General features: G+C 35.5%; 1 protein-coding gene across 1 annotated transcript; it reads right to left on the bottom strand.

The window, feature by feature from the left end:
* Positions 1 to 554: 554 nt before the first annotated feature.
* Positions 555 to 1,484, bottom strand: OR11N2 (olfactory receptor family 11 subfamily N member 2). The gene is given in 1 exon segment (NM_001391042.1): positions 555 to 1,484. A coding segment is annotated over 1 exon segment (930 nt).
* Between the last annotated feature and the right edge of the window lie 14,163 nt (positions 1,485 to 15,647).

Below are 15,647 nucleotides of genomic sequence, written 5' to 3' on the forward strand. Positions count from 1 at the left end.
TGCATTACATTATTTTTCTCCTTCTTCTCACTTCCTATCTAACTCATTTTTCCCTAAGAAAAGTCATCTGCGGTAATGTCTTCTGTAGTCCAAGACAACCATTTTGAATACTACAAGATTCTAGGTTCCCCTCGGTTAGTAGATGATGGATTTAATCCTAAGTAAATCTTGGGCTCAAATTCACATTCAGATTTCAATGCTGTCTGGCTGAATGGTCCTCAGCAAGTGAGTTAATCTCTGTGACTCAGTCGTGATATCTGTAAAATGGGGATAATAACAGAAGCTAACTTACTGTGTTGCTGTGAGGCTTTAGCACAATAATCCATGCAAAGAACTTAGTGTAGTACCTGGCACCTACAAAATGTTCAATAGAAAAAAGCTCAACACACTTTCTGTTCATTAGTGTGAAGAAAGTTGATGGAACAAAGGAAAACTCATCATTTTCACAGTAAGTATCCTTGACACTGTAGAAATGTTTCCACTTTGTTGGGGTTTTCAGAAAGTGCTAAGAGCCACTAAAAAATCAAACTTCCTTTTGATGAGGTATACATTCCTCAACGCACCAATTTTCTCAGAGCTACCTTTATATCCTTGTTCCTTAGGGTGTAAATAATAGGGTTGAGCGCAGGGGTAAGCACTGTATACAAAAGGGAAAGCAACTTCAGTAAGTCTTCATCCTGAGGCCCTGATGGAAAGCCATAGACAATGCCCAGTGTCCCATAATACAGACAGACCACTGTCAGATGGGAGGAACAAGTGGAGAAGGCCCTCTGCTTCCCTGTGATAGAAGGAATTCTCAGAATGGTGGAGATGATGCAAGTATAAGAAGCCAGATTTAGCAGGAAGGGGCCGAGGGCAAATAAAGAGGTGCATATAAAAGAGATAATCTCAGCTACTTGAGTATCAGTGCAGGCCAGTTTCATGATGGGCTTCAAATCACAGAAGAAGTGGTCAATCTCATTGGCAGCACAGAATGTTAACCGAAAAATGAAGACCATGAGAAGAATAGGTGCCACAAATCCAGCCACCCAAGAGGCACCAGCTAGCTGTAAGCAACCACAGTGGTCCATCATGGTGGAGTAATGCAACGGGTTACAGATGGCTATGTAGCGATCATAAGACATTACAGCCAGGAAGAAGCATTCTGTAGCCACCAAGGCAGCAAAAAAATAAAACTGGCAAGCACAGCCTGGGAAAGAAATAGGTACATGAGCTGATAGCAATGTCCTCAACATCGTGGGCTCAATGGTAGTGGTATAGCTAATCTCTAAGCAGGAGAAGTGGCCAAGAAAGAAATACATAGGGGTGTGCAGGGAGTGATCAGTTGACACCACAGTTAGGATTACAATGTTGCTTATGAGAGTCATCACATAGATGACCAGAAATACCCCGAAAAGAAGAAACTGAAGGCCGTGGAGATCCCCCAAACCCAAAAGGATAAATTCTGAAACTTGAGTCATATTTTCTTCTTCTCTGCTGACCATGATTTGGATCTAAAAAAAATATGAAGAATTACCATTGAGCAAATGCTATTTTTAGGAAAAAAATCAAACTGCTAGAGATATCATGCATATTGAGAGTAATTGGCTTCTTCCTGGATGCTCAGGATCCTTAATCTTAATTAACAAATTTGACCACAGTCTCCCGGGGGCCATTTGGAAAGTTAATCCATAACTTCAGTTACCTCACCTTATATAGAACGTATGAGACTTTGAGACTGTGACTATGACATCTAAATATACACACTTTGCTGATATTTATTTTGAAAAAAATAGAGGGAAAATGTTCTATCTGTGGAAATCTTACCCTGGTTGTTCCTACAGCTACTAGTGGTTTTATCATCAGCACTGAATATTCTGAATCACCTATGTGTAATTTGTATAAGATCTATTATTAAAATCTATTTTTGTTTTAGAAATTCCATACCAATTAAATTATACCAATTGAATTTCATCATGTCAAAAGATGTCTAATTCTTAAAACTTATTTTGATAGCAAGTTCTCTAAACATTAGTAGAGGAGGCATAGTGGAGTGAGAGTGAAATAGTGATGACAGGGAGATGATAGGAGAAAGAGACATACCTGAATTCAAATTCTAGCTCTGCCACTTAATGGCTGTGTGTCTTTGAGTAAGTCACTTCACTTATCTGACAGTCAGTTTCCTTGTCTATAGGATAACAAATTAATTATGTGTAACATGTTTTGCACAATCACTGGTCCATATTAGACATTTAATACATTCATTCATCCATTCAACAATATTTATTGAATGCCTACTATGTGTCAAACTCTTTGAAAGTTGCCTGGAGTAAAATCATGAAAAAGTCAAGATTTGTTTTACCAAATCAGGAATACTCTCTATGTCTCACGGAGTTAACATTTAGTGTGAGAGAAAGACTATAAATAAGGAAAGATACCCATAAAATAATCTTGAGTTGTTTACTATGAATTTAAAAAACAAGGACCCAAAATAAGAAATATGCTGTATATATGTGTGCTTGGGAGAGGGGTATTTTGGTTGGTGTCATCAAGAAAAGCCTAAGAAAATGAGACCTAAAAATATGGGAAGGAAATAGTCATGCAGGAGTTGAGAGTGGGGGTAAGAGAGAGTATGCAGGGCAGAGGGAACAGACTTTAAGGAGAAATGATTTCGAGTGTTTGAAAAACTGAACAAAAACAACATATGGTGGAAGGGGAGTTGGAGAGAGAGAGAGAAACAGAGAGAGACAAAAGCAGACAGAGATGAAGAAGAAAGACATAGGAAAAATAGGAAAGGGTCAGATCATTCAGGTCTTTGTAGGCCATGCTATCGAATGTAGATTTTAAATATGGTAGGATACAAAGTCAATATATAAAAATCAGTTGCATTTCTATACACTAACAATGAAATAGCAGAAAAAGAAATCAAGAATACAATCCCATTTACAATCGTGACAGAAAGAATAAAATACCCAGAAATAAATTTAACAAAGGAGATAAAAGACCTTTACACTGAAATCTATAAAACATTGTTGAAAGAAATCAAAGAAAACTCAAAGAAATAGAAAGATATTCTATGCTTACAGATTGGAAAAATTAGTGTATTTAAAATGTCCATATTACCTAAGGCAATCTACAGTTTCAATACAATCTCTATCAGAATCCCAACATTTTTCAGATAAATAGAACAAAGAATCCTAAAATTTACGTGGAACATCAAAGGACCCTGAATAGTCAAAGCAATCCTGAGAAAAAAGAACAAAGCTGGAGGCCCCACACTCACTGATTTCAAAGTATACTACAAAGTTTTAGTAATCAAAGCAGCATGATATTGGAAGACAAACAGATGCACAGACCAGTGGAACAGGATTGAGGGCCCAGAAATAAACCCACACATTAATGAATTAGTAAGCAATTTTTGACAAGGGATCCAAAAACATACAATGGAGAAAGGAAAGTCTCTTCAATAAATGGTGTTGTGAAAACTGGACAGTCACATGCAAAAGAATGAAACTAGACCACTATCTTACACCATACACAAAAATTAACTCAAAATAGATTAAAGATTTGAATTTAAGATCTGAAACTGTAAAACTCCTAGAAGAAAACATAGGCAGTACGCTCTTTGACATCAGTCTTAGTATCTTCTTGAATGTGTCTCCTCAAGGAAGGGAAACAAAAGAAAAAATAAACAAATGGGACTACATCAAACTATAAAGCTTCTACGTGGCAAAAGAAACCATCAACAAAATGAAAAGACAACCTACCATTTGGGAGAAGATATTTGCAAATCATACATCCAATAAGGGGTTAACATCCAAAATGTATAAATAACTCATACAACTCAACAACAAAAAACCAAACAACTTGATTAAAAAATGGGCAGAGGATCTGAACAGACATTTTCCACAGAAGATATAGAGATGGCCAACAGGCACATGAAAAGATGACCAACGTCACGAATTATTAGGGAAATGCAAATCAAAACCACAATGAGATATCACCTTATGCCCAACAGAATGGCTATTATTAAAGAGACAAGAAATAACAAGTGTTAAAGAGGATGCGGAGAAAGGGGAATCCTCATACACTGCTGGTGGGTATGTAAACTGGTGCAGCCACTATGGAAAACAGTATGAAGATTCTTCAAGAAATTAAAAATAGAACTACCATATGATCCAGCTATTCCACTTCTGAATATTTATCCAAAGAACACAAAAGCACTAATTCAAAAAGATATATGCGACTCTATGTTCATTGCAGGATTATTCATAATAGCCAAGACTTGGAAACAACCTAAGTGCCCAGTGATGGATGAATGGATAAAGAAGACATTGCATATATACACAATGGAATACTACTCAGCTATAAAAAAGATGAAATCCTGCCATTTACAACAACATGGATGGACCTTGCAAGAGGCTATTATGCTAAGTGAAATAAGTCCAATGGAGAAAGCCAAATACCATATGATTTTACTCATACGTGGAAAATTAAAAACAATGAGAACAACAAAAAACACATAGAGAATAGATTGATGGTTACGAGGAGAAGAGGGGTGCAGGGAGGGCAAAAGGCGTAAAAAGGCACATTTGTATGGTGACAGATGGCAACTAGATTTTTGATGGTGAACACAGAAGTGGAAATATAATGATGTGCACCTGAAATTTATGTAATGTTATAAAACAATATGTCCTGAATAAAAAATAAAATTAACAAAGAAATCAAAAAATAAATAAAAGTTTCAGTTTCTAATTGGAAAACATATTGTAGGAAATCATTGGAGAGTGTTAAGCAGCATTATGACCAAATTTACAGCTTAAAATCACTTTTTTAGATTTTATTTTTTCCTTTTTCTCCCCAAAGCCCCCTGGTACCGTAGCTGTATATTTTTAGTTGTGGGTCCTTCTAGTTGTGGCATGTGGGATGCCGCTTCAGCATGGCCTGATGAGCGGTGCCACATCTGCACCCAGGATCTGAACCCCTGAAAACCTGGGCCGCCGAAATAGAGCTCGCGAACTTAGCCACTTGGCCATGGGGCAGGCCCCTAAAATCACTTTTGATGCTGTCTAATAAATGAACTAGAGGAAGAACTTCCGGGACAGAATGAGATAGTTAAGAGACTATTTCAGCGGACCACATGAGAGATGATAGTAAACCTGAATAAAGTGGTTGCAAAGAAGATGGAGAGAATACAGGTTCAAGACACATTTTGGAGATACAAATGTCAGGACTTACTAAGAAGTTAGATGTGAGGAGTGATCAAAAGTGAACTATCAAAGATAACTCCAGGGTTTCTGGTTTGAGTAACTGATTTCATTTAATTAGATGGTGATAATGTGGAGGGAAAGCTGAGGAGGAACACAAGTTCAATTTGGAAGTACTAAGTTTGAGATGTTTATGAGAATTCTGGGTGGAGAAGTAGACAGCTGGATTTGAGAGTATGTAGCCCTGAGAAGAAGGCTGGAATGGGATATAAATTTAGGAATCATCAGAATATAGGTAATATTCAAAGCCCTGAGACTGGATAAGATGACTTACAGAGAGATTATGAATATAGAAGAATGCCCTACACTGAGCTTTAAGACTCTCTTAAGCCTGACAGAGAAGGAGAAGTAAGGAAAGGATATTGAAAAGGAGGATTCAGTGAGGTAAGATGAAAACCAGGAGGAAACAGAATAACAGAAGCCATATTTCAAGAGAATTGTTGATTGTGTTGAAAGCTGTTGTGAAGTTAAAATGAAGACACAGAATAGTCTCTTATGTTTGGTTACACAGATAATAGATTCAGTAGAGTGGAGGAAACTTAAGGGAAACAGAAAGATTGCGTGGTAACCATAGAGATGATCAGTGAGCCTGCCGTTTGTATGCTGACAGGAATAATCCAGCATAGAGAGGATATTAATGATGCATAATTAAATAAGGAGCTAACTTTGAGGGTGAAATCTTTTAGAAAGTAAGAGGAGATGGGATACAGACCACAAGTGGAGGGGTGAACTTTTGGTAAGTGCAAAAACACCTCATCTTTTTAACAAGAGGAAGAATGGAGAAAATAGATGCAGTTGTAGTTAAGTTGCTACATTTAACTTTAGAAAGATGATGGAGTCTGTTTTTAATGATTTCTGTTTTCTTAATGAAGTAGGAGGTGAGGTCATCATGTAAAAGAGAGGGTCGAGGAGGACTCATGGGAGGTTTGAGGGCAGAGGAAAAGCTGTAAAATAGTCATATCTGGAAATGAGAAGGCTATCCTTCTAGAACAAATATTGCAATTTCCAGGCAGTATTGAGTAGCACTTTGACCTTTGAGATCATGAATTTAATAAGGTGAAACCAGACTGCTTTCTTGCATGATCTTCTCTGGCAATGTTTAGCTGCCAGGATGGAGTAGGCAAATAGTTGGTTTCAATCAGATTTGAAGTTTGCCAAATGCAAACAATGGAGGAAAGGAGGAGCAAAAGAGTTGGGGGACATTTGAAAAAAAAAGTTATAATGAAGGACCATATGATAAGTTTTAAGTCTTTCCCACTTCCTTCTAGTGATTATTAAAGAAAGGACTTTAGAAACATTTGACGGACGCTTTAATAGTGTAACTGAAAAAGAAGATCCAGGCAGGTACAGTGTCTTTCCTCGCATCCCAGATCCAGTCAGTAATAGTCCAGGAACTAATATCCAGGTCTCATTTTCTAGTTCTTGCTCTTTCCATTACAGCACACTCTTAAACTTTCTGCTTTCTTTTCATCTCTCTTCAGTGCCCTGCCCTTAATGTGTAATATGTAAGTTCCTGAAAAAAGACTTACCTTCATTTTAGTAAATTTGCATGTCAGGAGCTTAATACCCTTCAAAGAACTTTCAGGTCCATCATCATTTTTAATCTCCCCAACTATCTTGCAAGATATTTGGGAGCAGGTCTTTGATTTGTCATTTGACTTTTCAGATGAGAAAATGGAGAATAATGATTATTACAGTACCACATTGTACTTGTATTTCAATCATAACTCTTTCTCTTGGAGATAAAAAGTTAATCTGTTGTATGTTGATGTAAGTGTGAATTTACAAGATGCTAAGTTTATTATGAACCAGGAGTTTTTGTCAGGTAACTGGATAATAAGAACCACATGGAGATTGCCATCATCTGAGCTGAACAACAAATATAAGAAATTGAGATGGATTTCTATGATGGTGACAAAAAACCTGCTTTAGGAAAAAGAGGTTTAGAGGACAGGATGAAGTAAACTGTTTCAGAGATATGGTGGGTATCTCTCTCCTTCGGGAAAAAGGAGAGAGAAGGCATTCCAGGCAGGGAGAATAATGTGAGAAAAGGTCCAGTAACCTGAGGACCATATTGGCCATTGATTTTGGAAAGATTGCTCGAGAAAATTGAGTAGGGGGCTTAGGAAAGAAAAGGGGGAACCACACACATTTTTGAAGAAAGGCCAGAAAAAGATTTTAAAAATGAGTCGGAGAAGTGGGAGAAACAAAGAGAGTCATAGCACAGAGTCCAAGGAAGGAAAGGAACCATCAGAATTGTTACTAAAGAAGGTGTTGTGAATATTGGAATGCTGGGGCAAGAATCCTGACTGCACTGAGGTGGGGAGGTGAAAAGTAAAAACAACAGATGTGGGTTATTATTTCAAGAAAACTGTTGGTGAAGTAAAGGAGAGAGAGAGAGAACCAAAAAACTAGAGGTAAAAGACAGGACTGACCAAGATTCTAGGCGAAAAGTCTAAGTCTAGAGAGAGGGAAATATGAAAGACATGCAAAGGAGTGAGTGATGGAGCAAGGAGGGTATCAGTGGAGGTTAGAGGGGATGGGATGGGGAAATACACAAGTGGAGGTATCTTCAAGCAATAAAGAAAGATCATCTTTTAGAAGAGGAGAAGGGCATAAAGATGGGTGTGGATAATGATTATCAAGATAATTACCTCATCTTTTTCCTTCCACTTGAATTTGGAAACTTAAGTGATCCCGAGGTGGCTACGATGAGACCATGTAGAGATGTTCACTTTGCTTCCTCAGAGTCTGTCTTCTTGTTCCATCTGTATATGTGGAGCCCCAAATTCTTAGCAGAGACCAAATTAGGTTGCTAAAACAGGTAGCTGGTTTGCTGTACCACTACTATGTTGCTTGACCAGGAGTAGACCCAGCAACAGCATGACAGACAAGTCATTATATGTCCTTTAAAAAGATTCGACAAGACCTTAAGAATCATCGCTCTCCAATCTTCCCTTTTATATCTGCACAATTATATTTTTCTTCCTACCTTCCTTGGAGCCCACCAGGCTTCCAAAAGGAAGAACAAAGTGTACTTCACCTAAAGGGACTTTCGGTTTTCAAGTAGTTGTGGTCAAAGTATTTTTAGCTCTTGCAGTGCCCTCCTTTGGATTTAGAAAGGCATAATGCTTGCCAATGTATTTATCTTTTAAATACTCCTACAACCTTCTGCAAGCGGGGACTGGTAGATACAGTTCAAACAAGAAAACCAATTATCTTTAAGTTTGGCTCCCAGGGGAACATTGCTTTTTAATTGAGAGATCAATGTTGGAGTCTCATGACATTCTGAACTTCCATTCAGTGACTGCTGACTAATGGTGTGAAATTGAATATTGGAGTATCTGACATGTCACATGGGTCAGAGCCACAATCCATCTAGGCCAGTCTCCAGAGGCTGCTAAAAGAACCAAAAAATAGCTTGGGGATGATACAACGTGAAAAGAAGTGAAACTAGTGACAGAAATCTGGGTTCTAGACCTGGATCTCCCACTGTGTGTGCAATCTGGTGTGTCACTTATCTCTACTCAATCCCAGTTTTATTCTACTTTGAGTGGGGGCACTAATCCACACCCTGCTGACCTCACAGTGTTGTTGCAGGACTCAAACGAGATGCTGTGTGGGAAACCCTTTGTTAACTAGAAATCTACATGCTCCATGCTAATATCATATTTTAAGAGTGTGCTAATGATGTTGCTGATCATAAAAGTTGAGGATGGTTTTGTCTTTAAGTTCAAAAAAATCTGGACCCCTAAAACTGGAAGTAAAACTCTTACCGTTTTATGTCGTTAAATATAGCCTGCAAACATCTAAATCCCCTTTCTCCAAAGACTTCAGTCAACTCTAAGTAAATTCTACACTCTAATTAAAAGCACAACTGTTATAGTTTGGTTCTTATAATCAAATTAAAAGTCCTGTTACATAAGATGTCAGAGATAGTTTTTTAAAGCAATTGCCTTGTCCATTTTTCTATCCTTGTTGGACATCTTGCCCCTGGCCCCCTGAGTAAGTTTCTTCAATGCTGGTTTTATTTGCCTTATATAGTTTCCTGGCTGTACAGAAAAATGTTGGTTGGGAGTAGTAGAATCTCTTTGTATAGTGCTTAGTGAGGTCTCTCCTGTATTTCTTTGATGGCTATGTGACATCCTTTAATGCTACATGAACATCACATAAAACAGAGAACTTGCACAGATATGACCATTGCCTTTGTTATCCCAGGTCATCATCATTGTCACCATTTGGTTATGAAGTTCACAAACAATATAAGGTCTCTCCTCTGTGTCAGGCAGTACTCTGAATGCTAGAGATACAAAGGTGAAGAAAGACCTTGCAGCCCAATGACTAGTGGAAGTGTCAGATATGAAAACAAAGCAATGAAATTGCAACATGATAAATGCAACAATAGGACTCTGTATAACGTATAGATGTAGCGCAGAGAAAGGAGTTTTGGGGTCAGTTTGCAGGGAAAGCAGAACAGTGAAGGTCTATTGGAGGGCCTGCCGTCTATGTTGGGACTTTTTTCATTTGTTAATTTCTTTCCAAAGCACTTTTCCATCTATTATTTCATTAAATCTTTACAATGCTTTGAGTTTTGAAGGATAAATAGAAGTCTTTCAGGTCAATAAGGAGATGGAAAGAGTTTCGGTCAGAGGGAGTATTATTTGCCACTAAGGAGTGACAAGAGAGGAGGCTGGAGAAACAGGCAGGCACAGAAAATGGAGAGACTTGTACACCATCCTAAGGAGTTTGGACTTTATCCTGAGATCAATAAGAAGCCATTAAATGGTTTTTAAATAGGGAAGTGGCGTAGTCATGTTCATGTTTTAGAAATACTTTGGGTGGCTAAGCAAATGATAAGTTAGAACTAAAAGAAAAGACTCCAGGCAGAAAGTCCAGTGAGGAGGCTGTTACTTTAATTCAGGAGAGAATGGTGGTCATTGGAAAAGGAGAGGAGGCAATGCCTCCAGGCAACAGTAACATCATTGTCATTGTCACTAAGATCATTTTCCATCTTCGTCATCATTCAACTTTATCAAAAGTAATTTGTCAAGATATAATTCTTGCGAGTGTTGGCAAATGTGAATAGATCATAACCCTGAAGTTCACTTGTGACTTAGTTATTTGATGTCAACTCATGTTTCCCATAGAAACAACAGGAGTCCCAAATCCCTGGCCATCCCAGCCAACACTATTTAAAGCAGAAAGTACTTGAAAGGCTTATGTTTGCAGTGAAATATATTTGTTCTTTAATAATAGTTCTTGCAATGAATAAATGAATGAATAAATGAAGGAAGAAACATATGAGTATAATTTACTGACACAGGCAAGGACCTGTACTAGATACGGTGGAAGATGCAAAGATGTCTCAGCTATAGCTCTTGGCCTTGAGGGAAATGAAAAAAATCTTAGCTGGACAGCTCACCAAAGTGACACCTCCTCCCTAATTGCCAGCCTGCTTGTCACCAAGGCTCAGCAGGAAGTTCGGTTAAAAGAAAATCCAATAAATGTTATGTAATCTTCAATACGCAAAGAATACTAATCTAAAGATTACACAAAGTATTGGGTCTTTGATTTTAAGTTCATAAATTTTTCAAATTTAATTTTAATGAGCAATACATAATTTGTGCATAGTGAATGATTAAAACAGTATAATTAACCTTCCCTCCAGCCCCGGACCACCACTCCCTCTCCCCAGAGGCAACTACTATAAACAGTTTGTTGTGGGTGCTTCAAGAAATTTCGTAGGCTTATACAGCATTCATATACATTTATATTTGTTTCATACTTACACAAAAGTGACCACATAGTTCATAATAATTTTCTAGAGCTTTTTATTTTAAGATATCTTGAAGTTCTTTATGTATCTGCACACAGAGATCAATCTAATTCATTTTAACACTTGCATAGTGCTCTAACATATGGATAAGCCATTATTTATTTATTTTTGTTACAGAGCTTGCTTTCTAACAAATAAAACATTAAAACAGTGAAAATTTCTTTTGTCCCCAGCCCCATTTCTCTTGGGCCCCAGAGGCATCCACTGGCCTAAAGTTGATATGTGTCCTTCATGTTCGTATTTTTATCCTTCTACTACATATAAATGTATCCATAAACAATATGTGATAATATTTTGCATGTTTTAAATTCTGCACAAATGGCATCATAATTTTTTGCAACTTGCTTTTTTCTCCTGCTTCACATTTGTTTTTTCAGACCTATCCCTGTTGATACATGTTGTTCTCATTCAGTTATTATGATTTACCTTGCTTTTTGTTATATTGAATACTGTGACTTTGTTTGTTCTTCCTTATAGCTTACTTGCTAAAAATAAGAGTCCTGCAATTGAAATTATTTTTTTCACACCCTTGCTTTGAGGTTGCGTTGGATGGATTAACAAAAGGATGAAAGATTCTTATAAATTGAAAATCTGAACATTTTTTTGTCTAGAAAAGGATGGACATTTATAAATGTTCATAATTTTCAGCCATTACAAACAATGTTGCAATAAATATCCTTGAATATTTTTCTCATATTTCTTTAAGGTACCCAGGAGTTGAATTTCTGGCTCAGAGTATATTCATATTTTCCTATTTACTAGGTAGTAGTAAATTGCTCTCTAAAGTGGATGTACAAACACACATTTCCACAAGCAGTGTATAAAAGTATCTGTTTCCTCACATTCTTGCTAGCATTTGGTATTAGGTTTTTATTTGTGGCAATCTGATGGCTATGCAACAGTATCTCTGTGCTAATTTAATCTGCATTTCCCTATTATTAGAGAGGATAAAAGCATGTTTTCACCTATTTACTGGCCACTCAGGCTTTCTCTTCTGTGCATTGTCCGATAATATTTTGTGCATTGTTAATTTAGGTTGTTTTTTACTAAATTCAGTCTTTTATGTAGTCTGTGTGTTGTATATTTGTTGAAAATGTCTTCTCCAAGTCTGTCACTTAACAATTAACTTTGTTTATTATAATATCTTATAACGTAGAAGGACAGAGGTTTTTTTCGTGATGTGGTCAAATTTATTAATCATTTACAATTTGTGTTTTTCATGTCTTAATTAAGAAATTTTTTCCTACCCCAATATCATAAATATATAACTTTAAATTTCTTTTAAAATTTAAAGGTTTTTAAAAACGTTTAGTTATTAAATCCATCTGGAATTTATTTTTGTATATGATGCAATGTAGGAAACTAATTTTATTCATTCAAATATGAAGAAGCAATTGTTCCTAAACCATTTATTGAATAATACATCCTTTACTCCCGTGATCTACAATGCCAGTTCTGTCACACAGCAAGATTTCTTATATTCTCAGATTTGTGTCTGGGTCTCTCTTTCCTCCAGCTGATCTGTTTGCCTCTTTCTACACAAATACTACTCTCTTTTAATTATTATAGTTTTCTAAGTCTTGCTATATGTAGGATAAGTCCTTCCTATTTGTTCTTCTTCATAATTGTCTTGGATATTCTTGGTCATTTAACTTTTCATATGGATTTTAGAATCAGCTTGTTAAATTTCATGAACAATCTGTTGGAAGTTTGGAATTGTATTGAATTTATAGATTAATTTTGGGGATTGTGGACATCTTTAAGCTAATGGGTTTTCCTATATGAGAAAATGGTAAATATCTTCCTTTATTAAAGTCTTCTCTTATGTCCTTCAATAGTGTTTACAATAATTTATGGAAAGATCATGAGCATCTTTTGTTAGAGTTATGCTTAGGTAATAGTACTGCTGCTTGTTATTGAGGATGGTAGCTTTATTTTCACCAGCTTTTTTGAAGCATAATTTACAAGCAATAAAATTCACCGATTATAATGTGATGAGTTTTGACAAATATATACAGTTGTGTAATCGTCACTCCATTCAAGATATAGAACATTTCCGTCACTCCAAAAAGTTCCCTCATCCCCTTGAAGTGAGTTTTTTCCACCCACACTGGGTCCTTGTCAACCATTGATATGTTTCCTGTCACAATAGTTTATCTTTTGCTAGAATTTCATAGAAATGGAATTATATAGTATGTAGAGTATGTAGTCCTTTGTGCCTGGTTTCTTTTACTGAGCATAATGTTTTTGAGATTCACCCATGTTTTTGTTTGTATAAAACAAAACAGAAAAAAAATGTTCAAAAAAAGAGTATGAAAAAATGTTTCCTTTTCATTGCTGAGTAGTATTCTATTGTATGGATGTGCCACAGTTTGTCTATCCATTAAACAGCTCATGGTTGTTTCCAGGCTTTGGTTATAATGAATAAAGCTATTATAAACATTCACATGACAAGTCTTTGCGTGGACATGTTTTCATTTCTCTTGTGTAAATTCCTAGGGTGAGTCCTATGGTAAGTGTGTTTAACTTTACAAAAAATTGCCAGTCTGTTTTAATAAGTGGCTATACCATTTTGCATTCCTATCAGCAATGTATGGAGTTGTAATAGTTGTCCCCCATCCTTAACTATATCATCTGGTTTCTATTTTACGTTTTAGCCAGGGAATGGTAACTTTTTAAAAATTGTGTTTTCTAATTGTTTTTTGCTACTGTATAGGGTTATTATTCATTTTTTAAAAAATATATCCTATGCAGCAACATTAATGAACTCCCTTAATAGTTAAAATAACTTGTCTGAAAATTCTCTTTGGTTTTCTATGTAGCCAATCAGATAGTCCATGAATAATGACACTTTCTTTCTGTCCAATGCTTAAATCTATTTAGATTCTTTGTGTTATTGAATTGACAATGATCTCTCCAATGCTATTTTAAATAGTAATTTGGAAAGCAAGTATCCTCATCTTGTTCATGGCTCTAACGAAAATGTTTCTAAAGTTTCTACATTAATTATAATGTTTATTGTAGGCTCTTGGTAGATATCTTTTGTCAGATTAAATTTTTTCCTCTATTCTATGATTTGTTTAGAGACTTTTTTTCCATACAGAGGTGCTGAATTTCACTTAATTTTTTTTAATCTATCGATTTACATATTGTTTTCTCTTTAATCAGCTTAAGTAATGCTTGTAGTAATGGGTTTTCTAAAATTAGACTATCCTTTAGTTCCTGAAATCAAGCGCTTTTGATCATATTGTATTACTTTTTATACATTTGTTAAGTTCAAGTAACTAGTATTTTAATTAGGACTTTAGAGACTTTCATCAAAAGTGAGATGGGCATATACTTTTTGATCCTTCTAACAAGCTTGTCTAGTTTTGGTATCAAGGTTTTACTGACCTCATAAAATGGATTGGGCAGCTTTTCTCTTTTTCTATTCTCTGGAATATTCTATATAATGTAGAGCTTGTCTGTTCTTTGGTAGTTTGATAAAACTTGACTGTGAAAGAATATAGAATTGATGCCTTTGGTGGCAGAGGGGTTGGCTACCGATTGAATTTCTTCAGCGTCTAAGGGCCTATTCGTGTTTTCAATTTCTTCTGGATAAAAATTTTGTTGATTTGCATTTTTCTACACAATTTTCTGTCCCATCAATTTTTCATATATACTGGTATAAAATATTTCATAGCATACTCTAATTATTTTAAAAATGTTAAGTATTTATTTAGTACTGTCCCCATTTTCATTGCTAATAATAGTTATTCAGGTCTTGATTCTTTTTTACTTATTCAATTTTCTCAGAGTATTGTCTATTTTATCAAACTCTTAAAAAATTAGTTTTTGGCTTTATTAAACACTTTTATTTTTTGTTTCCTATTTCATTAATTTTGGTTTTGATATTATTTTCTTTCTTTTACTTTCTTCTGGTTTGCTTTAAGGTTCTTATCTAACTTCTTGAGTTGAATGCTTAACATATTAATATTCAGTTATTTTGTTTCGTAGTGCACGCATTGTATTTTCTTATGAGTATCACATCAGTTACTCTATAATTTGATATATGTCACTCAGTAATAATTGTTTGTAATTTTCATAAATTTTTTTCTTTATTCCATTTAAAAGGGTTTTGTGTCCAAATGTATGAAGGTTTTTGTAGATTTTTTATTAATTTATATTTTATTGCATTTTGATGAGAATGTCATTAATATGATACTACTTACTTGGAATTTATCAAGACTTCCTTTGACATTTGATTTGCGTTCTAGTTTTGTAAGTATTTCAAATGTGATTGAAAATAATGTATATCCTATATTTTTTGAGCCCAGGATTCAAAACGTATTTTGTGTGTGTGTGTGTGTATTAAGTCAAACTTAACAATTGTGTTGTTTAATATTATATATTCTTACATATCTGCTTACCAGTTTCTGAGAGCAGTGTATTAAAATTTCCCCTCTAGTAATAAGGATTTGTCAAATTTTTTCTTGCTATTCTGCCAAATTCTTTCATCTTTCAGAGCCTCAGTTTCTTTGTCTGTAAAGTTAAATGAGAAATCGTATGTAAAACAACAGGTACTG

Source organism: Equus caballus, chromosome X, assembly GCF_041296265.1.
Source record: "Equus caballus isolate H_3958 breed thoroughbred chromosome X, TB-T2T, whole genome shotgun sequence".
NCBI classification, from domain to species: domain Eukaryota; kingdom Metazoa; phylum Chordata; class Mammalia; order Perissodactyla; family Equidae; genus Equus; species Equus caballus.